The 25,440-nt window shown below is 34.1% G+C and overlaps 1 protein-coding gene across 1 annotated transcript in view; it reads right to left on the bottom strand.

Moving 5' to 3' along the window:
* Positions 1-23,940, bottom strand: part of LOC140432681 (uncharacterized) — a 52,551-nt gene extending 28,611 nt beyond the window's left edge. The window contains exons 1-2 of the mRNA XM_072520741.1: positions 23,761-23,940; positions 23,378-23,702 (exon numbers count right to left, since the gene is read on the bottom strand). Of these exons, the coding sequence (XP_072376842.1) occupies positions 23,378-23,702; positions 23,761-23,940 (505 nt within the window). The remainder of the gene's footprint in view (positions 1-23,377; positions 23,703-23,760) is intronic.
* Between the last annotated feature and the right edge of the window lie 1,500 nt (positions 23,941-25,440).

Below are 25,440 nucleotides of genomic sequence, written 5' to 3'. Positions count from 1 at the left end.
ACACTGATTAGACCCGTAGTAATCTATGGATGTGAAACTTGGGTAATGACGAAAAAAGATGAAGCCCAACTCAGGACATTCGAGAGAAAAATACTGAGGAAAGTATATGGCCCGGTACAAGAGGAAGATGGCACATGGAGAAACAGGAGAAACGACGAGGTTAATGAGTTAAATGAAGGTTATGACATTGTAAGATTTGTAAAAAGTCAAAGACTGTCATGGCTGGGACATGTGCAGAGACAAACCGATGCAAAAACAACAAAGAAAATGTTACAATGGAAGCCCATAGGAAGGCGACAACAAGGAAGGCCCAGAACGAGATGGTTGGATGACGTGGAAGACGACCTGAAAACAATGAACATAAGACAATGGAGAAGAAGGGCACAAGAGAGATCTGAATGGAAGGACATAGCCAGACAGGCAAAGACCCATCCAGGGTTATGATGCAAAAAGAAGAAGAAGAAGAATTAACATCGATAAAAGCAGCTTCTTTTATTTAATAAATTGCGTATTGAATCCGTATCGAACCGGATGAGCAGCGGTAGGTGTACAAACTCGATTAGTTTCATTGATCCTACAATCTGGAAATATAAAAATGATTCTTCAGAGAGGGACAATTCTTCAACCAACGACCAGTGAGAACTACTACAACAGTTAATAAGTATGTTTGCAAAAGAATAAGTAACAATAAATTATTCTACATCTTGGACGAAATCTTTCTTATCTCTCTTAATAACTTAATTCGCAAAGTAACATATCATATTTTATTTATTAATGTTTTCTTTCGAATATATTCTTAAGAACATCAATTATTACATACCTTGATGATAAAACATCCAGCATATTACAATTCTGATATTTTCGAAACGAAATGCATCTATATAATCCTCACATCCTCTCTAATTCCGCTGCTCTCTTTACCACTTCTATATCCGAAACATCCAACACATTCATTACGTTTTGTGAAAGATCGTATCTCACCTTCTTATTAGATTTATGTGTTGAAGGTTATGTTGATGATCTGTGTAGGCTTCTCGCTTGTATATCAAGATCCGTCATGCATGTACAGTGTGTTGTGTTCTTACCAAACCGTATATTAAACGTTACGTCATTCACAAAGTACTTTTTGTTCTAGTTACGAATGGGAACGTTCATGTGTGATTGTTGGATATGATTTCTTTTTTAGTAATAATATAATCATCTTCTGGGAATTGTTTACTTTATTTGTTGATTAATATCAATACATGGCGAGAAAGACATTTGAAGATTTTTGCCATTTCCACACATTAAGACATAGACTTAATAAAACTTCTCAAAATACTGTAAGCGTTTTAAATATTTAAATACATATTTTGAAAAGAGGACACTAAAACATTTCACGAGGAATAAAAAACCAAACATATTTCAAAACTTTTAACTATGTGGTTTACTTTGGTAATAATATACGAAAATTATTTTTATAATGAAACTATGTCGAAGAAAATTTTAAAACATGTTTCTTTCTAAATTAATCAATAATTTCTCTGTTTTATAAGATTTAGATACTAGATAGATTGAGAAGCTCAGTAACTAACTTCAGAGGAAAAGTTGCAGTATTGTATCAGCGACCTGTGAAAAATTTTGCTAAAAAACTCATAAAATATTTTCGAATTAGAACGATTTATATGTAATGCAATACAAGTAACAAAAACAGATATCGACTGTTAGATAATAACAATATAAGCACAAAAAAAGTGAGCTCTTGTTGCTAATAAAATATTGCTATATATGTGAACATAACAAGAATAAAAAAAATCATTTTAAAATAGTTCATATATATGCTCTTTTAGGAATTATTGATTTATTTTTATAAAAAGTTTTCCCATTTTACCACGAGTCAAACTGAAGTAAGAAATTTTCTTTCGGATGATATTCGTAAAATTATAAGAAAAACGGTATTGGGTATAGTAAAATATCAAATTTAAAGGTAATTACTCTTGGTCACAACCCCGACATCATGCATCGCGTTTAAGAAAATATATACAGTGTAAGAATGCCAAGAAATGAAAATAAATCAGATATATCTTGCACCGCTTCTTCTTACACAGATATAGGGTACCTGAACTTTAACGTCGATTCGAACAACTAACTGTTTTAGACATATTTAAACTTTGTGTTTTGTCAGGACGTTTACAAACTCATCACTTTATAGGCCCCCATAAAATTATTACACCCTCCGAGATATAGCAAACTAATCACCGGCATTCTTTGGAGATCGGTAAACTCATCACCGTATATAGGTAAACCCATCACTAGTAATGTTGTTCCAAGGCACTGGTTTCTAATGCGAAAGATTGCCTGTTACCTAATACACTTCTTACTTTGTAATCTATTAAATTTAGAAATTATTTTAAACTAATTGCTTTAAAATTTAACTGATATATTTATATCGGGAGTTTCCCGGTGAGTAGCCTATTAGACGTATCTGCCAATCTAATCAAAATTGAAATCTGAAAATTCAGCTGTATAGGTTCTAAATAGTAAACTTCTTAATGAAAATATTTGTCAGCATGTGCTATTTCCAGTTATATCTGAAAAAGTCCTTAACTTGGTTATTTTATTTGCATTCGGACTTGGATTATTCTTTCAAATTATCAAACCTTAGCGGATTGCAACCGTTTACCTGTAACAGGGTGCAGATTAGCCAGTCATCAGATTACAAATCTCTCTGGGTCTATTTTAAAATCCCTGCTTTTATTGCGTTGATGAGTTTGTGCTCTCTATGAGGGTATTTATGGTAGTTGGTAATGAGTTTACGTGTACTCATTTGTCCGGGCATTCGCAGCAATTACCAAAACAATACTTTTTAATTTTTGTAGCAGGGATCGAACCAAAGTCATTTAACACTAAAGGAGAACACACTTATCTTAGCATCATCATTATTAACCTGTATGCGTCCACTGCTAGACATAGGTCAGCTGCTCCGCTCTTTCCTTCTGTCTCTGTCTTGTGCGGCTTGCATCCAGTTATTGCTAACACGCTTCAGATCATCAGTCCATCTAGTTGGTGGGCGTCCTCTGCTCCGTATTGCTTCTTGCCTTTGTCTCCACTCTAAAATACGTTTTGTCCATCGGTTGTCTGATAATCTGGCGACGTGTCCTGCCCAATTCTATTTTAAAGACGTGATTTCTTCAATAGCGTCTGTTGTTTTTGTTCTATGACGTATTTTTTCGTTTGGGATTCGGTCCCTCAGAGATACATCCAACATCTGGCTCTTAATAGCCATCTGAGTCACGCAAATCTTATTAACTACCTTTTTTGTGAGTGTAAATGTTTCCGCTCCATAAGTGACCACAAGTAATACACATTGGTCAAAGATTTTCCTTATGAGACATATGGGTAGATCCGATTTAAATACGTAGTTTAATTAACCAAACGCTGCCCAGGCTAATCCTATGTGACGTGGGAACTCACATGTCTGGTTATCTCTGCCCAACCGAATTTCATGTCCTAGGTACTTATACGATGTAGTCTGTACAATATCCCTTCCATCAACAGCAATATTTCGATTTAGCACCAGATTAGTCATTATTTGCATCTTGTTCATATTAATCTTTAGTCCGACCTCCAAGGAAGCGTTATATAATTTTTAAAACATTATTATTGCATCATCCATACGATCGGCTATAAGGACGATGTCATCTGTAAATCTCAAATGGCTGAGCATCTCTCCATTCATGTTGGTACCATGCTTGTTCAGATGTGCCCTCTTATAAGTATATTATAAAAGCGTCGTGAATAGCTTTGGAGAGACTGTGTCTTCTTGCCGTACTCCTCGCTAGAAACAGAATTTACTTGTTTCTTGTTCAGATATTCTTACGCTAGCTATGGCATTTTGGTAGATATATTTGATTATGTTAGTGTAGTGATGATCTACTCGGCATTCTGTCAATGCTTTTAACATTGACATTAATACTTATCTTACCATACTGTATACTATTACATGTAGAGAGCAAGACGACAGGTAAACAATTTTAAATATGGAATACGGTATAACATAGTATGTAGGTATAACGAGTATATCTTAAAAAAAATATATATAAGTGGTATTTAGTTAAAAAAAAAGTAGTCTAAACGAATCGTCGGAAGGGATATTGTTCTGATAGCTTATTAGAAAGCTATCTTGGAAGAGATAGCAGAGCAGCTTTGAAAACTGTAGGAAATTCGAAAATAAATAGAAATATAAACGTATCGATTGGTTCGATTGGAAAAACGAAAAGAAACATCAAAGAACTACCATAAAAGTTTAGTAAGAAAATAAAAAAAAATAGTTTTTGTCCTTAATACAGAGATAATAGACTAATTCTGTCCATTTATTTTAACTTTCTTTATATTTATAGACAGATTTAACAATACTAACATGGTTTACTTTCATGTTCAAGGTATTCAAATGTTTAAAGTGTTGTTTATTTTCTCGTACGTTTGTCTGTGATGAAGTTCTGTGTTTAAACTATGCTATTGTATGATATTACTACTCTACGCCGATAAAATTACCTTTCAAATGCCTCAAGTCTATTAAGTTCTATCTTTTTTAGCATTCAATGCTCCTTGGGGAGTTATCAATAGGGTGGTAAAAGAATTATAGTATTATTTAGTAAAATAAGAAGAACTTATTTATATTCATATATGCGACTAGGTCTACACCACTCGGCATATCTGGTCTCCTAGCCTTCACCTTTTCTTACCTCTATACTCATAATTTTGGAGGATTTTGGTTCTTATGGCATCTTTTATTGCCTTGTTCCAATTATGACTTAATCTGCTTCTTCTTCTTCTTCTGCGATGATGTGACTCCCACTTCCATATTTTCAAAGGCCATCTATTATCTGGCATTTGCCTTAAGTGGCCGTACTACTTTGATCTTTTTTCTCCTGTGATATATTATATTTATATTAACCTTCTATCTCGCTCTTATATCTTTATTAGTGACTGTCCAATTTAGTTAATCCACAACTTCGACGCCAAAATTTCGTTACGAGTTTTTCAACTATTCTCCCATTTAGTTGTTTCCAATTACCGGATGTTGTTTTCTAATTTCAACGTTTCCTAGTTTTTTCCTATGACATATTTTTCTGTTGCTGCCCCCTCCCCTTTCTAAAACGAATGACCCAATATATTTGAATTGGTGGCTAGTTTTTACTAATGATCGGTTTTATATTGGCAAGTCTCCAATTTCCAGACCCCATTTGAAACATTCTTCATTAATTTTTCTCACCACGTACTGGTCGTCTTTTTCGTCACCTGCTAGATTAACCTGATCATAGGCAAAACAGGGAGAACAGTATCGTTGTTTATTTCAATACCCATTCTACCATATTTGTGTTTTCACTCTTTTAACACTTCATTAAGTTATATTTTGAAGAAGGTTGGGGTAATACAACATCCTTGTCTCGATTTTTTAATAGGTGAAATTTCCGACAGGGGGATGTACCGATTTTAACACAGCTTATATTCTTACTGTAGAAAAATATATTACAGTTTTTATATAAGTGTGACTGATGTTTTGATACTTCATTGGAGTCCAGAGGCTACTGATATTCTGCTTTTTTTAAACCCATAAAAACTAACTGCATTTCTAGGTTTTGCGCAAGTTTTTTATCTGTAATTTGTCGAATATAAAAAGTATTATCTACGCAGAATAGTCCAGTTTTGAAGCAACGCTGGTCTTGAGTCTACAAACTGACTTTCAATTCGGGTTTTCAAGATATATCTATCTAGTTTCCGTTTGTCACCCTTCTTGAACATATAAGTAAGCCTTTTCTAAAGTCTTCAGGTGGTTGTTCTCCATTCAGATATTTATTAAACAACCGGGCCGACCAACTAAAAAAATTATTAGGTGCTTTCTGTAATCATTGCATTAAAATTATACCTGGTACAGGAGTTCAACAGTTTTTAAATGTTTTCAAAATTTTATACACTTCGTCAGATGTAGTGTGATCTACTCTGTTGTCCCTTATGTATATAAATATATTCATGTCCTTATATTAGAATTCAGTATCTTGTTTTGTTAAAAATTTCCGTAACAGGTCTTCCAGTTTTCTAGGCCTATTGATTCTATAGTTTTGAATTGTTTATGTATCCTAAGGGTCCTAACAACCCTTTGAGAGATTCTTTTGATCTAGTACTCCTTAGATAGCTACTTACTGGTTCGCATTTGTTATCCCAATACTAATTTTTTGTTTAAATCACTTTTTTCACCTCGCGATTTATCCTTTTAATTTTTTTCCCCTTGATCCTTTGTTACCAATTATATACTATATGCTCTGTTATTTTCCTTTACCAGCTATGCTATGGAATAATTTCACCAGTATTCCTTTTTTGGCTTGTATTTTTCTATCTCTCATAAACTTTGCTGCTCATAAACTCATATGCTGCTATGCCGTATAGGCCATTTTGTAGTATGGAAAATAGATTTTTGCTTTTAGTAGACAATAATAAGAGCCACATTCGGATCCTCTGTATACCCTGGTGTTGTCAAATGTTATTCTTGTTTTTAGTTTGCCCATTACATAATCTATCTTTAAGTTGTATTTCGCACACGTTTCGCGATGTTATTACGTCTTTCTCCGTTGTCAGTATTTTCTGCCACTCCGAAGTTTCCCGCTATCTCACTTTTTGGATCTGAAACATTGTCAATCAGAGCATATACTTCAGTTTCACATTCTACCTTTATGAGTTATTCGTTAATGTATTCCCATTTTTTTATGCAACATCTAAGTTTTTATATGCAAATATTGTTTAAATATAAATAACTTAATTTCTGCAACAGTTGACGAATATGTTTTTAAACACGGTACAAACTATGTATTCGGCTAGTAACCTGTATCATTTTTTAACACAAAAACCTGTAACCCTAAAGAGCATTCTGAGCATTCGCCCAAAATACATTCTGGTCCCAAAATGTAGAGCATTATTGAAAAAACTCGCGATTGCTGAACTATTGACCATTTCGAGATCCATTTTTTGCAAAAATTCAAACTCTTTTCTAATTTTTCGACGCCACACTTTTAAAACGAATTATTTTTCCTTCAAATAGGTTTCAGTTTCAGCAATGCCTTCCTTATTGAAGCGATATCTCTTGATATGGAGCATTTTTTTATATCGAAAAAAAAAGGTAGTAATCGCTGGGGGCCAGATCTGGAAAATACATTGGATGCGGTAGTAATTCAAACACCAATTCATGCATTTTTGCCATCGTTTTTATCATCTTAGGGCATGGTGCATTATCTTGATATACCAACAATTTTTTCTCTAACAAATGATGCCTATTATTTACGATTTCGGTCTTCAAATAAATGAGTGTAGTAGTCACTGTTGATTGTTACCTTATGTTTTAAATAATGAAAATAATTCGTTTTCTAACTGTCTGCTAAATTCTACTAAATTTTACATTTTTGGGCTCCAAATATAACAAAAAAAAAATGAGCAAAAAATTATCCAAACCGGAACTTTTCACGATACGGTGGGCCGCTGGATGAAAAATATTAATAAGCCATTTTTTATTAAGGCTAATGTTGAAAAATAATGCGCTTAATACCTATACCTGATAATACTGTTTTTTTAGCAGATAATTTATTTCCATTGAAAGAGTATCTATTGAAACTCTATTCTCACCGTACCCTTAAACTACAAACCAAAAATTTTTATTTTTTGTGCATTTGTAAAACCACTTACGTTGGGTTCTCAAAATGTTGATGTTGTTGTAAAAGTAGCTTGTGCCTACATAACTGACTGCGAAAAACAAGTACAACTTACATAAAAATAGAGGAAATCTGGATCAGGAAGATATTGAAAGTGGAATGGTATTAAAAGGTTAGTGAAGAACCGAAACTAAAGGTACCGGTTTATTCGATTTAACCCTAACAAATGAGAGTCATAATTATTATTTCTAAAGGGAAGCTCCAGTTAGATATAAATTAGCTGATTGGTTCTGCGACGAGGGTGCTGTACCTTGCCAAATGAGTATGATTTCAAATGTAATAACTTTAACCCAATAAAATATTATAAATTCTGTTGATTGTGTGCCTCTTATTCGAACCCTTTCATTCAAAATTCTATCAGCAACTGGGAACCACGGTACTTTCGATTTATATACGTTATCAATATTTTGTTTGTGTTTAAAATTTTGATTAGTTCCAAGGTGTAAGCATTCTTCAGTAAACATATTTTATCTTTAACATTTCCTGATTCTCTCGCCCTCTTCAATCATGACCTCTCGGAGGCAGTGGTCATCGTGATGTCGTGTATTTTCCGTCTTCAAAGATCTCTGTCTCTAATCATTTCTTTTAACTTATGCATAGGTCTTTTGCATATACCTGTAATCTAATGGATAATTTTGTTAGGAATCTTCCTTGCGATCTTCGGCCTTCTACCTTTCCTTGAATAATAAGACTTTCAAATAAAAAAACATAATTAAAGCAGCAACAGAATCACTTGGAGCGGGGAAAGTAACAAACACTAACACACCAAAAAAGAAAATACCATGGTTTAGAGAGGAAGTGAAGACAAAATGTGAAGAAATGAAGGAAGCCTTTTTACAATACATAACATAACAAATACAACAGGCATTTAACCACTATAAACGAATTAGAAATGAAACGAATACTTAAGTTAAACTCATAAAAAGGGAACACTGACAGAACTTCTTAAAACAGATGGAACACGACTTCTACGAAAAACAAAAAAAAATATGGAGAATGATCAGAGGACAAAGAAAAGAGATAAACGATCACATAAAAATTTAACATATTCAGAAGAAAACATGGGTAGACTTATTTCGATCCGTATTTGCTAAACGTGACGATAATGAACCTTCAACGCCGGAGGTGACAACGAATGAAGAAATAAATATTGAGAAAAAAGAATTAAGGAAGATAAATATACGAAAATGGTTGCGTTTAGCGAGGTAAGGAAGCATTAAGAAAATTAAAAAATAAAAAATCACCAGGAAAGGACAGAATACCGAATGAACTCCCAAAGTACGGAGGACCAGATCTGACCAAACAACTATTAAAACTAATCCAAAAATTAATAAAACAAAACAGAATAAGAAACAAAGAAATCAAAATACTCTGTTACGCAGACGACGCAATATTGATAGCCTAAGATGAAGATAGTCTGCAAATACTGGTCCACAGATTTAACATAAGAGCAAAAAAATTTAATATGACAATCTCATCTCAGAAAACTAAAACAATAGTAGTCAGCAAAGAACCAACCAGATAAATAGTACATATAAACAGTAAAATAGAAATTGATGGCATCAGTATTGAACAAGTAATGGAAATAAAATACCTGGGAATTACACTGTCTAGCTATGGAGACCTGGACAAAGAAGTAAGAGTTCAAGTACAAAAAGCAAATAGACTGACAGGGTGCCTTAATAACACTATATGGCGAAACAGACACATTAACACTGAGATAAAATCAAGAATTTAAAAAACCAGTGTAAGAGAAATAATGACATATGCCTCAGAAACAAGACTCGACACAGCCACAACACAAAGGCTACTGGAAACGGCAGAGATGAGAATACTAAGATGAATTACAGGAAATACGCTGAGAGATCGAAAGAGAAGTGTAGACATTAGAAGAAAATGTAACGTCCAGTGTATAAATAAATGGGCACAAAATAAAAAAAAATGAAATAACCACATAAGCAGAATGGAGGAGACCCGTGTCGTCAAAATAGCATTGCTATGCTTTGCGCCCTCCAAATTGCTTTGGCAGGACCCTGGACTACCTGGCCCGTCGGCTATACGTCCGTTAACGAAACCTCTGCCTCTACGAGTCCGACACCAAAGTGAAGGTGCCACACCACGTATGCAAATAAACGTTTCGTGGGGCTCCACCTTCCCCGTAGTACCTGTGTTGCGAGTACCTCACCTACCCGTTATCCCGCCCCCGGGCGGGTAGGTTTGGCAGGCGGAGGCATTTCCACCTCGCACGTAGACAGGTCGCCGCCGAGGATCTCTCCTCTACTACTCTTGGATCTCCCGGTGGGTACGTGCCGGGGCATTCACACCACGCCTGACACAAGGTCAGGAGAGGTATGTACGGGCCCAGCTCGTTCAACCTCACCAGGCTCTTTTGGAATGAGAGTAGAGTGGTCCCACGAGTCTCGTCTCGGATACTAGGAGTGCAGACCGGTGACCGTGTCGCCGAAGCGACCGTGTGCGTTTCTACAAACTCTCCACCTCCCGATTCCTACCCATTAGTCGCCTCTTATGACAGGCAGGGCTTTCTGACCCCGGCCGTATTCTTATCTCCGCGAGCCGGACGGAGCGTCAAAATAGCAAGAAATAAGTCACCAATCGGCAGAAGAAGTATCAGACGACCGCGCAAAAGATGGAGTGACAACCTTCCATAGATGTAATAATCCGCCAATGAACAAGCAGAATTACTTATAAAGAGGAAGAAGAAGAAGAAGAAAAAAACGGAATTCCTTAAGAATGAAGATCAATCATCCTAATACCTCTCTTCAAAAAGGGAGACCAAAGGATCCGAAAAATTACAGAGGAAATAATTTATTAAACATAACACTAAAATTAACAACCAAAGTGATAACAAATAAACTGAATGAAATTATAACACTAACAAAAGAACTATAAGGTTTTAGATCAGGAAGATCATGCACCGACGCTATATTTATAATGAGGCAAGTGCAAGGAAAATCATTAGAATACAACAAACCGGCATATTTATGTTTCGTGGACCTTAAGAAGGAATTTTACCGGGTCAAATTAAAGGACATTATACACGTTGTAAGAGAGATACCTCTAGGAATAATCAAAACGATCGAAAGTATCCACCGAGTCCTTCCTTGTTCAACCTGATTATGGATGAAACAATAAAAAAAATTTAGAACTAAAAAGGATACCAAATGGGAGAAAAACAACTTAAAATAATCTACTCTGTGGACGACGCAATACTACTCTCTCAAAGTGAAGACGATTTGCAACGTATGTTGCACCAATTTTATATAACCGCCAGATAATTTAACATCTTAATTTCTCCACAAAAGACAAAATGCATGGTTACAAGAGCAAATTTACAAGATGTAAATTGGAGCTGGAAGGTCAGATAATAAAACAAGTGATGGAGTTTAAATATATAGTTATCACATCATCTAGCTACGGAAAGCTCGAAACTGAAGTAGAAGATCAAGTGAATAGAGCAAACAGAACCGCAGGCTCACTGAATAAAACAATATGGAGAAATTAAAATGCCGAAAAAGAAATGAAAGGCAGAATTTACAAAACAGTCATTAGACCAATAATGACATACGCCGCAAATCACGACCTGACACAGAGAGGACAAAAAGGATGTTAGAAACAGCAGAGATGAAAATACTTAAAAAATTGATGGCAAGACACTATGTGATAGAGCTAGATATACGTACAAGATATACGACGTAGATGCAAGGTGGAGAACATCAAGAACTGGGTAGGAAATAAAAGAGTAGAATGGAACGATCATATAAGTCCAATAACAAATAGAGTAGTAAAGACGGCAAGAGACGGTTCCCCAATAGGAAGACGATCAGTAGAAAGACCACAAAAACGATGGAACAACAGCTTACTGGAGGCATACCGAAAAACAAACAGAGTCAGGTCTACATAAAAAGAAAAAGAAGAAGATGTTTATTATGTCTACTATCATAACATGTCCAAAGTATTTTAATTGTGGGAGATGGATTTTGTTGAACAGCCGTTTGCTGAATTAAAGCTCATTGAGAATTGAATTGTTTGCCCTTTCTTCTGCAACACAACATTTTAGTGGCATCTCTCTTTCTTTTTTCCGCGTGTCGTAGGGTCCAAGATTTACATCCGTATGTCAGTATTGAGAATATTAAGCAGTTGATCAACCACATTTTTAGAGTCCGTGAAATTTAAGAGTCCTTCTATATTTTGGCCATCTTTCCTACGGCGACTTTTGCTTATATCATATCTACGTTTTATTTCTTCCTGTAGTGACCTATGTTCCTGATTGAGATCCATCAATTGCCATTCTTATTGCAATATTTGGATATACGTTTATTCGTTAACTGCTGTGTTTGTATAATCAGAATCAACATCCCACAAACTTGTATGTTGTTCATACGCTTGCAAAATTATAGCGTTTGAACTGTTTATTAGATGTTGTTTAAAATTGCTCAACCAGAAAACACGAAAATTTACACGTCCAAGTTCAATTTAAAATAACGATAAAATGATGACTGATGCATAAAAATTTGGAATATTCTAATTTTACTGGTACAATGCATTCACTGTTCGGACATGTTTTCCACAAACATTTTATTTTTCTGGCATGCCAACAACTACTCCTAAAGCGTACTAATTTCATCAAAGGACGGTTAAAGTTAAATGTTTTTATTATTTATATTTTCAAGTAACCCATTAAAAAAACAAAATTTTTGTAGGATCAGGGGGGAATTTATTTACGTGTAGTTTGTCATGGTAGGTAATTAACATCAGCTATTTGAAACAAATGGTAATTTCCAAACTAGCAGTTTTATTGAAAACTCACGAAAAATTGGCAAATCTCGACACGACTGCCATTGCTTTTGCTCCATACGCAGTAAAGTTATTACTTTTGGTATTAATGAGCGATGATTGCCCATTTGAAGGCGAGAGACGAACCAAACTATCATGTCTTGTGTTACTTAATGCACAAATTAAGAGGAAATTATGAGGATAATGACCGATTCAAAGTAGGTAGGACCCTAAAAGGTCGTAAGAATTTATTTTAATTGCAGTGTGTAGGTTAAATAAAAAGAAGCAATGGGGTTAGTGAATTCGATGCCGTTACAAGAAGTATACGACTAAAAATGATAAAAATTTATTAATATAATAATTTATTACATAAAAACGCTAATCAGAATTAACAATATCTATGACAAATAATGTCATATGGTAATGAATGAAATAATGATTTTTGGGGGACGATTTAAAATATAAAAAAGTGTGCGTCACAAGTCAATTAATCGATTTGCAGATCAAAATATAAAGAAAACAACAATACTTATACTGAAACAACATTTAGAAAAATCGTGATATGCAGTTTACTTGATTAGTACAAAAACTTAAAAAGAATCCCTTTTTCCGTTTGAGCTAGAGTGATAGATTCTTCTAGATCTTCTAGTAATTCTAGTAATTTAATTAGTAGAACATTTAAATGTTATATTAGTAATAGTTTTCAAAAGTTTTTTTTTTAAGTTTGAAGCTAACAAAAGTACAATTTGTGTGATCTTCTGGCTTAGGTCTGGAGTTTGAGATTTTAGTCTCTTAAGCGCCCCTAACATGACTTAATGGCTACTTACATAGCCGGGACTGGTGGTTTTACGTGCCCTCCGAATAACGGCGACAGCTTGTACAATTTTGAGAAACTGAAAATTTCGTTCTCGGTGCCGATGATCGAACTCTTGCGTTTCGGCTTAATATGCAGTATATTAGCCACTAGATTAGGGCCACCATAAGTTTGAAGCAGTTTTGATTTGTATATCTTTAAAGTTATATACGCTATTTCATAAAGTCAACTACTTTGACTTTCAATCAAATTAGACTGAATTTTGAATATAGCCTTACTTTAGAATAACTTATCGTATTTAAATGATATACTTTGACGTTAAAATATTATAAATATCAAATTGAATTTATTACAAATTTGGCTACCACAGTGGCAACGTCGAACGAATACTTTCACACGAAATATAAAAAGGCAATGTAGACAAAACAGAACAAAAAATGTTGGGACTATTTGAACTTAAATTATTTGTTATGTTAGTGCCGAAATGTTTTTGTTTATTCTTTTTTATTTGATACACTATCTGTCAGAAAAGTAAATAGACTGGGAGTTTGTACATTATTAAATAATGAAGAAGATATAAAATATTCTTATAGGTTAGGTAAACCTGTTTGATGGATACATAGACATATAATACAAACAGACTGACTATTGCAATACAGACTCGCTGATAAACCCGTTCCATTAGAAACAGATTCAGGGAATGCTTTATGTCAGTTTTCTTTGTTGCACTGGAGGAACGGGCCTATATTTTAAGAGTCAGTCTATTTGTATAATATGTCTATAGACGGTTAGATAAATAATTTGTCTATGGTTTACTTCATAGGTTTGATGCACTATTAACCTCCTTGATATTGAATTGGCTGTAGACTTAGCATATTGTAAACACCTTTATTCTATCAGGTTTGGCACCGTTTGACATATGTCAGTGTCACTGCCAAGTTATTTTTCTATTAGTAAAACCTTAATATACATGTTTTGAGAAGTATCTAAGGTCCGAGAGGTTCGATGGGAATCCATTTATTAAATAAACAGCAAATGAGTTGATCCACTGGAAAAAACATTATGAACTTTTTACCTGCCTAATTTGCCACTCAGGCTGTTGTTGCTGATGGTACTGCTGCACTAGACACTAATAATATAAAGCTACGACTGTTAGTCTATATTATTTCGCTACGAGTATATATACCTATTCAATTATTTTATATTATAAAACTTACAATGAATCTGTTCAAACGCTTGGTAAATATACCTCAAACTAAATAACATCATCCATGCCTATCACAATTTAACCACTAAAAGACAATAGACACACCAGACTGTCCATGCTCACAAGAAATCATTAATACTGTTAGTCTCCTTCTTATTGTGCCGTAATAGTAAAATACTGAAATTTGTACTGCTGTAGATACCGAGACTAACAAAAATGATACGATCCGTGGAATTTTCATCGCTGGAATGACGTTCACAAAAATACAATTAATATTGTTAGAAAGTTTGACGTTAACTTTGGAAGAAACTTAAAATATGGCTATTATGATGAAAATGGTGGAACTCAACTATCAGGATAATGCAAATAAAAACCGCAATAACAAAATCAAAACCCGAAGCAAAAAAATCAGCGCTCTGCCTGGGAACTATACATTAGAGTTACAGAGCTCCCTAACGAATTCTGACACTGCGACGGCTGCTACCAACTGGACTGCTAACTTTTAAGGTCAGAACACAAATAATGTTTTTTAGAATTATGATTATGATTATAGTGCGATTTTATGACTATAATGCGGTGAGCCAATACGTTCAAGGAAGAATTGTCTTCCTTGGGAGCCCATCTGCAAATCCTATGTTAAAAAGCGGCACTTTGCAAAGATATGCCGCTCCAGGAACACTAGTGCGTCTACAGCCTGAATCATTGCTGCTACTCCTGCTTTAATGAAGAAAGCTACAGTACCTATGTTTTTAAAAGTCTTTCAAGCTGATGCCCATATATATAGTACTGGCAGCCCCTTTAGTTTTGTTAATGAATACTTTGCTAACCTAGCAAACTCCCTATAATCTAGGATATGACAGTTTTCTGCTCAGAATTTGTTTTGGATACATGGATTTGCTTAAAATTTTGACAGTAGATAGAAAATAGCTCATCATCATCATATAACGGGGGTCCTACGGCGATTGCCGCTTCCCGCATTTCAGCCTCCATCTTTTCCTATCTCTCCAATCTCCCTCTTCTAAGCCTCTAAATTGCATTGTTTTTGTAATTTCTCTTCTCCAGGAATTTGGTGGTCTTCCCCTTTTCCTTCTTTCTGGCGCAACATACATTAAGGCTTTCTTTGGCCACCGCTCCTCCTCCATTCTCATCACGTGATCATACCATTGTAATTACCTTTCTTGTATTCTATCTGAAAGAGTATCTCTAATTCCTGTACGGTTTCGTATTTCCTCATTTCTGATTCTTTCCATTCTCGATACTCGACATGACCTTCTAAGATAATCCATTTCCACAACGTCTACTTTATCTCGTTCATTCTTTGTCATCGTCCAACATTCGGCACCATATTTGGTAATTGGTTCTACAATTGCTCTGTATACGCGAAGTTTGGTATGCATCTTTATTTTATTAGACCACAGTAATGAATTCAGTATTTGGATGCATTTTTTCCATTTGGGTTATTCGGTTTTGTACATCTATCTTAACTCTACCATCTGCTGATATGATGCTTCCTAGATATTTATACTGGTTGCAGCCTTTTATGACTGCGTTTTCAAGCCTCAGATCTGTGGTATTTCCTTCAATTTTTAAATATTCTGTTTTGCTTATGTTTACAGTAAGCCCCCATTTGGCATATTCCTTAAATAATTTTCGATTCATTTAATTTATATCTTCCTCATCGGTTGCAACCACCACCTGATCATCTGCAAACAACAATGTATACAGAGTTTCTTGTCCCACTTCGATGCCCATAAATCTACATTTATTTCTCCAATTTCTCAATGCTTCTTGGACGTATATTTTAAAGAGTGTCGGTGACAAACAGCATCTTTGCTTTAGGCCTTTAGTGACTTTAAATTCATTTGAGGTTCTGGTTCCAATTTTACACAACTAACTGCATTTTCGTACAATTTATATATCGCTCGAATATACGTCGAATCCAATCCGGACCTTTCGAGGACCTCAATAATTTTTTTTAACGGGACACTATCATGTTCTTTCTCAAGGTCTATAAATACCAAATGGGTCTCTCTACTTCTTTCGACACGCTTTTCAATTATTTGTCGTAGGATAAATATATTATCAATTCAGGATCTCCCGGTACGAAAGCCGCTTTGTTCTTTAAATTCTGCCGTACAACCGGCCCACAGAGCTCGTCACACTAATTCCTCTATAATTGGAACAGTCTCTTTTATTCCCTCTCTTATATTTGGAGCTTATATAAGATTTATTCCAATTTTTAGGAATTTCCTGGTCTCCACACATACATTTATTGAAAAGGTCTACTATTAATTCTAAAAGTACAGTCGGCCCATATTTAACCAGCTCTATGGAAATGTCTCCAGGCCCTGCGGCTTTTCCGTTTTTAACCTCTTTTAAGGTTTCCGTCAATTCAGATAATGTTATTATAGGGATTTCCTGTCTTTCGCCTCTGTTGTCTATTAATTCCCTTATCTTTTCCCATCTTTACTCTACTCTATCCTCTTTCAGCAGTTTCGTATAATATTCTTCCCATTCATTTAACTTTATGAGAGAAATGTTGTCTTCATTTTTCTCATTTTTTCTAAACTGCTTTAATGTTTTCCAAGCTTGTGCCACTTTTGTTCCACCCATAAATCTGTCCAGTTCATCACACTTAGCCTCCCAGTTTATATTTTTTGCCTTATCCACGTCTTGTTTAACTTCTCTATTCCATTTAACGTATATTTCTCTGTCTTGAGGATCTTTGGATTGAAGCCATATGTGATATGCCTGTTTTTTCTTGAAAACTTTCTCTTCTAGTTCCGTTGACAACCATTCAGGTTTTCCTTTTTTCCGATTTTCAACTTTTCCCAGTGCTTCATTTGCCGCTTCATGAATATATTTTTTAATTACCTCATACAGACTTTCAGGGTCTAAGTCCTTTGTTTCTATACTTTTTATTTTCTGAGCTATTCTAATTTTATATAAGAACTTTGTCGAATCTTGTTTAAAGCTTTCCAGGTTATATTTTATGTTTTCTATGGTTGTTCCTATGTCTGTTCCTTCATCATTTTTGTGACTTGATTGTTCTCTCTTAAATGTCACCATTAATTTGCAATAATCATATGGTGGTCACTTCCACATTCTGGCCCTCTAAACACCTTCACGTCCTTCGTTTTTAGTTTAGAATCTTTACGCTGAATGAAATAGTCAATTATTGATTTTAAATTCCTGGTAGGCTGCGTCCATGTAAATTTGTGTATATTCTTATGGGGGAAGAAACCATTTAATATTTTCAAAGAATGTGCCTCGCAAAAATCTATTAATCTTTGACCATTGTCGTTCAGAATGTCTTCTCCATATCTCCCTATTATTTCACTTTTGGAGCTCTTTCCAGTTCTTGCATTAAGATCACCTAAGATCCAAATTTCTTTCTTCTTATTAATTGTGGCTAGAACAGTTGTTAACTTGTTAAAGTACTCTTCCTTGCTGTCAACCCTTGACCGGTGCATATGTTCCAATTACCACTATTTCATGGCAATTTTTCTTAATTTCCTTGAGGATAATTCTTTCATCTATTTCTTGCCATGATTTAATACATTTTTCATTTCCTCTTCCTTTTTTCTTTACTTCAGTTAATAAACAGATGTCTAGTTTCATTTCACTCAGTTCACGGAAGACCTCTTCCTGTTTTGTCCTTATTCCTTGTATGTTCCAAGCACCCAAATTCATAATCCATTTTCTTTGCGAATATCGTTTATAGTTTAATCCGTCCGAATTCTAAGGCTTTTTGCTGAAATTTTTAACCTTTGATCATTTTTTCCGAGTATCGAGGAGTTGGCCCGATGCCTCAACCCCCAACTTGGAGGACCAGGGTTTTAAATCAGAGTATCCTTCTCTTAGATAAGTTGCCTTCTCTACGGCTTAGGAGTCCTATCTACCCCACCTGTTGGTCCGCGGGTGGTATTTTATTTCCCACCTACCCGCCGGTCTAGCTGCAAACAGGCCGGTAAGTGCATTCCCCTATCCGCCACCTGGGGACGCGCTCTCTAGGGTTACAGGTTCCCCCAATAGAAAATAGATCAAAGATCAAAATAGACTCTATGACAATACTTGCTTCTCCTCTGGAGGTGGTTAAAACCCAAACTCGTTGGTAAAACAAGTTCATTTGTTAAATTCCTTAAATTAAAAGAGTTATTTGTTACTGAAAGTTTACCAATTACACATTAAAAGAGCATGTTTTAAATAGTTTTTCACGAGTAACTCCAAAAATTTGGACTTTATCGGGAAAACTGTTTGAATATAAATGAATTTTATAAAACAAAGAAAATCGTGTTTTATTATTACAGTAAATTTAATATTAAGAAAGTTACGGCTGTTCGAAAGTAGAGTTTTATTCATTTATATGCAAAAATACTTGTAGAAACTTTTTTAATGTTCTTTAAAAAACCTTTAAAATGACCACTAGTGTAAGTGATCTACATAAAAATTAAAATAAGTTAGTTATAACTAAAATGAAGTCTGCTTATATTTTTTGTTACGCACGAAGTAACAAACTCATCCCTGCCAAAACCACCCTGGTTTAAGCTATAGTCTTTATAATTTAATTCATTTATAAACAAGCATTGCATTCTGGAAGTCTAACTGGTTTAGAAGGTAGGAGAAAAATTGCTAAAATACAAATAAACAGGTTTTTGTTTCTGAAGATTTTTATCTTTTTTTTTTTTGTATTTCCATAGACTAAAAATTAAACGTGGTATGATTGTTAAAAGATTGTTTTCGCATGCGTTTAGCACCATCTTTAAGCCCTTTCAGTGCAACCGTTTATAAAATTAAGAACATTTTTGTCATAAAATGCACTATTCTAGCGATTACTATCGTTATTTTTGAATAAACTTTTTCCATCCTAGAGTTGAGGTGGAAACCACCTCCAGAGGAAAAGCACATATTGACATAGGGTAAATTATGACTTTTGGGGTATTTTTCAATTACTGCCAAAATTTCAAGCAAATCAATGCGTATAAAAGAAATTCAGATGGTTTCTACTATTTTTATTGTCATATTCTGGGCTTCTAGGAAGCCATGTCCGCAGACTGTTTCTCTAGAAAAAATGTGTTTAATGATCTTTACCATTCTGTTGGACTGCTAATCTTTATTTTTCCTAATTGTAACACATGTAATAAAACGCAGTCAAAGGCTTCAGTCAGATATACAAAGCACATATAGGCAAGTTTACTGTATTCCAATAATTTCCACTAATATTTCTGGACATGAATATAATATCCACTTCTTCTTCTGGTACACTCCATTACTGGAGGTTTGCGATCACTATATCAAAATGTTCTCTTTTCTTCGTCACTCTTAAAAATTCATCAACTGTTAAATTTTCATGCCCGTACAAGCTCTGATATTGTGAAGCCATGACATGGCTCTCCCTACTCCTCTTCGGCCCTATATTTTTCCTTCAATTAATATTTGTAGCAGGTTATATTTGTCATTTATCATTATGTGGCCTAAGTACGAGGTTTTCCTTTTCTTAATCGTCGTTATAAATCTAATGCCGTTCAAAGATATAAACTATTATTTATGGAAAGCGACGAGAAAAGTAAAAGGATCACAAAACGCCATACCTCCTTAAAAAAATTTCAAAGGTAAATGAGCAAGAACAGATACAGAGAAATCTGAGACATTTGCAGAACATCTTTCGAAAGTATTTAGTCTATTTACCAAAGTAGTGTCTCTAGAACAAGAAGAAAGTCTTTTCTTGACGCTCCATATCAAATGGAGTTAACCAATCTCCAAATTTAACATTAAAGAAGTAAAACAGATAATAAAAAATTAGGCATAATAAGGCGCCGGGATACGACCTCATTACAGGTCAGGTCCTTCAAGAACTAACCCATGATTGCTACAGAATAATCACTATGATCTTTAATACTATGTTAATTCTGCACTACTTTTATTTGCAATGGAAAGTGGCACAGATTATACTCTGGTTAAAAACCTGGTAAAGATCCAAAGATGTCAACTTATACTGTCTGATTAGTCTACTCCCAGTAATTTCTAAGGTTTTTAAAAAACTTTTATGAGGAAAAATCAAACTAATATTTGACAACAATGGTCTACACTAGAAGAAGTTCACAGATTATACACAACAATAAAAACTAGTCTTGAAAACAAGCAATACTATACTGCAGCCTTTTTAGATGCCTCCCAAGCTTTTGATAAGGTGTAAAACACAGGACTTCTGTACAAGTTAAATAAAAAGCTACCTTACACTTACTTCAAACTGCTTAAATCATACCTTATAAAAAAAAAGATATCCAGTAAGGTATATTGAAGCCTATACAAAACTCTACTCTATCAAATCTGGTGTACCTCAGAATAGTGTGCTCGGACTGATCTTATACCTGATATATACGGCTAACTAACGCAATAACCTAACGCTTGCAACATTTGCAGATAATACTGCTTTCCTAACATCTCATAGTAATCCAGAAGTAGCATCAGAGATAGTGCAACTACATCTAAATAAAACTAATGAATAGCTTAAACGCCAAAAAATTAAAGTAAATTATGGATTAACATGGATCAAACATATATGAACAAAAAGACTACAACTAGGAATTTAATACAGAAAACTTTACTGGATGCTGAGAAAAAATTCACACCTATCGATCGAAAACAAGCTACTGATATACAAAGTAATAATAAAACCAGTTTGGTAATATGGTTCAATGCTCTGGGGACCAGTTAACAAATCTAATGTTATGAAAATACAAAGATTTCAATCTAAAATTCTAAGAACAATCGCTAATGCCCCTTGGTACATTCAGAACGATTACATAGGGATCTGCAGGTACTAACAGTTTTTGAAGAGTGCAAGAGAATTTCTAAACAATATCAAAACAGGCTGTGTGTGCATCCTAACACCCTGGCATAAAATCATCTCAACAACCAACAAGCGAAGAGATTGAAGGGCTATGATCAATTGGACCTACCAAACCGTTCCTGACAGTACCTGCAGTAGTGGACGCTGGGAACAGCCTCCAGCCATTGTGATATATGCCGCTTTTAGTATTCGTATTCGCGTATCTATGTAAATGCGCATTACACTGGTAAAAAGCCTATATTTCTGTTCTGATGCTTTGGTTACTGGACCTTACATCTCCCTGACATTGTTAAGACAAACAATTTTACTTATTGTTTTTATTGTGAACAGATTGTAAAAAATCTTGGATGTTAATAAAAAAAATCGTTGTTTTATTGTATATGTTCCTAGCCTGTTCTATTTGTATTTCTATTTCTATATATGGATTCCACTTATCACTTAATACTAGTCCTAAGTATCTAAATTTGAAAACTTCTTGTGATTGAGTGCTATTTAGGCCAATGCGAAAATTTTCATTGGTTTTGCTAATCACCATTACTTTGGTTTTTTGAAGATTTAATGTAAGTCCCATTGCTTCACTGAAATTATAAACTTTATCTACTTTCTGCTTTTAGAACGGTATCGTTTGCATACCTGATATTTTTAATATATTTACCGTTTATTTTTATATCAATTTAGGCGCCGTCTAGTGCTTGTTTAAATAGGCATTTAGAGTACAAGTTAAAGTGCAATGAAGACGTGACCTAGCCTTGTCGGACATCTCTTTGTATACGGAGGCTTTAAGTAGTGTGTTTGGAATATTTTAAGGTTGCTTCTTGGTTTTAATAAAGGTTTTGAATTAATGCAGAGATCTTTTCCGTCTAGTTTTATTTTCTGTAGTTAATACAGAACTAATGAGTTTTTTGTACCGAACTTTATCAAAAGTCTTCTGGTAGTAGATGAAACAGAGATATACTTTTTTCTAGTAATTTTGAATTCGATTCTGTATGATCTTTAAGAATATTTCTAGTAAGTGACTCAAAAAAGTAATGTAAGTAAGTAATGTAAGTAAATTAAAGTAATGAGTCCAAATTCGTCGTATGTGCTGGAACTAGATTTCTTTGTTATAGCTATATATTCGTATAATTCTGAGTTAAGTCATTCTTTTGGTATTTCTCTTTTTTTTATACCTGTTGTTAAAAATATGTGTTAGTAGTTTTATGTTTTTATCATCTATTAGTTTTATTACATCTATTTCTATTTCGTCTGGTCCAAAAGCTTGCCAATTATTTGCACATTGTTTCGAATGTTTTACCTCTATGTCTAGGATTTCATGTTTTACCTTTACGTCTAGGATTAGGTGTTTTACCTCCCATTTCCCACGTCGACGTCTGCTGCAATTTAGGTCAGTCATCCGAAAAGGATTTTTTGATAAATTCCGCCCATATTTGAATCTGTTCGTACACAACATCTACAGTTAATGTATTTTGTCGAAAATCTTGTTGCGCTTCATTCACTACCTGTTTTTTATTAATCTTACTGGCACATAGTTTTATTAGCATTTTAAGAGTTTAGTTAACACTCCGATGCACGACCTCTTTTAGAATTAAATGAGTACACCACGGTGGTCTGTCAGGACCAAAAGTTGTGTCATTTTTTTTCTAACCTTTGGTACATACAAATTAAAATTCTTTTTTTGTAATACCTATTGATGTATGTTTATACTATATGTCTTAAAAAAATGTTAATTCTGCTTTTTTTTGTATAGATATACGAAATAAAAGCACTAATTTTTGGTAATCGTTTTATTGTTAATTTACAAAACTATAAAAAAAATTTAAATGAACAACAAAAATTACGTTTTTGTATAAAAAATATGTGAAACAATTTACTTATAAACTCAAAACTAAATATTAACCACCTGATACAGTGGCCTCTTTAATTTAGTGGTGGATCTAGTTGTTGTTGGATTGGCCGACCAGAATATTTACCTATTGAACTACGGATGTATGAATGTAACCCTGATGTTGTTTCTCGAGAAGTCATATAATCATTGACCAACTCTAATCCCAAAGCTTTTACAAATAATCTTCTGTTTTTGCTAAATTCCATATCTGGATTATTTTGTCTAGTAATAATGAACGCTACATTGTAAAATAAAATGACTTCGAGTTTAGAGCATTCTTCATTAACATTATCAGTGTCATGTAAAGATGATATTAAAACGTTTTTTCCTTTATTTGGTACGAACGACACTACCATACCATACCAAACGATACTCTCCAAAACCAAATATAGAGGAGTTAACAGGACGACCTTTTATATTCGAAATAATTGTAGGAAGTTCTCTTTTATTACTTTTTATAGTACCTACAACAGTAAGCCTATGATCTGCTAAAAGCTTCTGGACAACTGAATAACTAGTAAACCATCGGTCCATGGTAATATTTCTTCCTGACCCAGATAAATGTTGGCACATTCTTAGAGTAACCGCTTCAGTAGAATTATCAACTTTGTAGGGATCATCAGGTTGTTGTCCTGCATAAATTTCCATGTGACTTGTGTAAAATGTTCGTGAATCTGTGGTTGCAAATACTTTTATGCCATATATTTTTTTCTTATTGGGAATATACATTCTAAAATTGCATTTTCCCCGAAAATGAAATAGCATTTCGTCTAGTGTTACGTATTTTCCTACGCTATAGCAATTAAAATACGTAAAATACGTTAAATCCTACGTAAAACTCTTAGAAGGAACCTGAATCGTCGTTGTGACATACTTGCTACAAATAATTGACATCCCATGCCATCTTGTTGCCAAAAGTCTTTCAAATTTTTTCTTGCACTATGATCTAAGCCAGCTAAATACAATAAACCTAAGAACGCTTTTATTTCCGTAATTGTTGTTAGCTGGGTATCGTTTTTATTTTTTTATTTGACAGACACTTCTCTAGTGTAGATATCTGTAAAACTCACAATATGTTCAATAATTCCATTTAGCAATAAGCTCCAAGATTCAATTGTATTCATTAAATTTCTAGCTTCTTTAATTGTGCCTGGTACGTGGGAAACAATATATACACTACGAGTACGAACATTTTTAGGACCTGCCAGTTTTTTCCATTTTGTTCCATCTTTCCCAAAATAGTATAATTTTTCATTTCAAATATCGAGCACAGTTCTTTATTAAATCTTGCCACAGGGAAAGATTTAATAAAGAACTGTGCTAGATAATTGCCTTTTATTTGTAAAACTCATATATTCGAGGATTCAACCATTTCTTATTTATTTAATTTTAACCTATCTTTATGTGAGTATATGCTGTTGTGTATGATATTAAGTTTATAATTCTGTAAATTTATTCTTCTTCCATTTTTGAAGACGCGCTCTCCTATTTAAGTAGAAAAATACATTTCGCTAGAAGTGGTTTCGCTTATTAACGACAGGCGAGTGTTTAACGATGGGCGAGTGTTTATAAAAATTGTAAAACCATATCGAACTATGACAGGGAAAGGCGCTGACGTGACTCCTTTTTAGAACAATTTTTGTACATAGTGGTTGGAGATGCCGAATTAAATCAATAGCGAAATAATTTTTAATAAATCTTGTTATTCTGGCCTTCGCATATGATCTGGACTTAGCTGCCAAAAAATATGCAAATTAAAAGAAATGTATACTACTGTTTCTATTGCTCAAAACAATATGGGCATAAAAATAAATGTGAAAAAAAAACCATAATGATTGCATCAAATACCCAACAACAGAGATATAAATATATTAAATATTTAAAGGGCTAGGCTAGTTTGGAACATCCCACGGAAACAAAGAACAACATCATAGGTGTGAATATAATTAAATAAATACCCGCGGAAAAACTGGATAAACTAGAAAAATGACATAGATTTAGTAGCCAAGTCAATAATTGTAGATTTGCTGGTTCAACGTAATGAATCAACACAAACATAAAATACACATACACACATGGACACCTACATCACGCTCAATCAGAACATAATCAGAAAACCGCATCCACCAGAATTGGCTTATCATACGG

The sequence above is a fragment of the Diabrotica undecimpunctata genome, chromosome 1 (assembly GCF_040954645.1).
Source record: "Diabrotica undecimpunctata isolate CICGRU chromosome 1, icDiaUnde3, whole genome shotgun sequence".
Lineage (NCBI taxonomy): Eukaryota > Metazoa > Arthropoda > Insecta > Coleoptera > Chrysomelidae > Diabrotica > Diabrotica undecimpunctata.
Note: the sequence above shows the minus strand (reverse complement) of the source record. Positions and strands in the feature narration are given on the sequence as shown.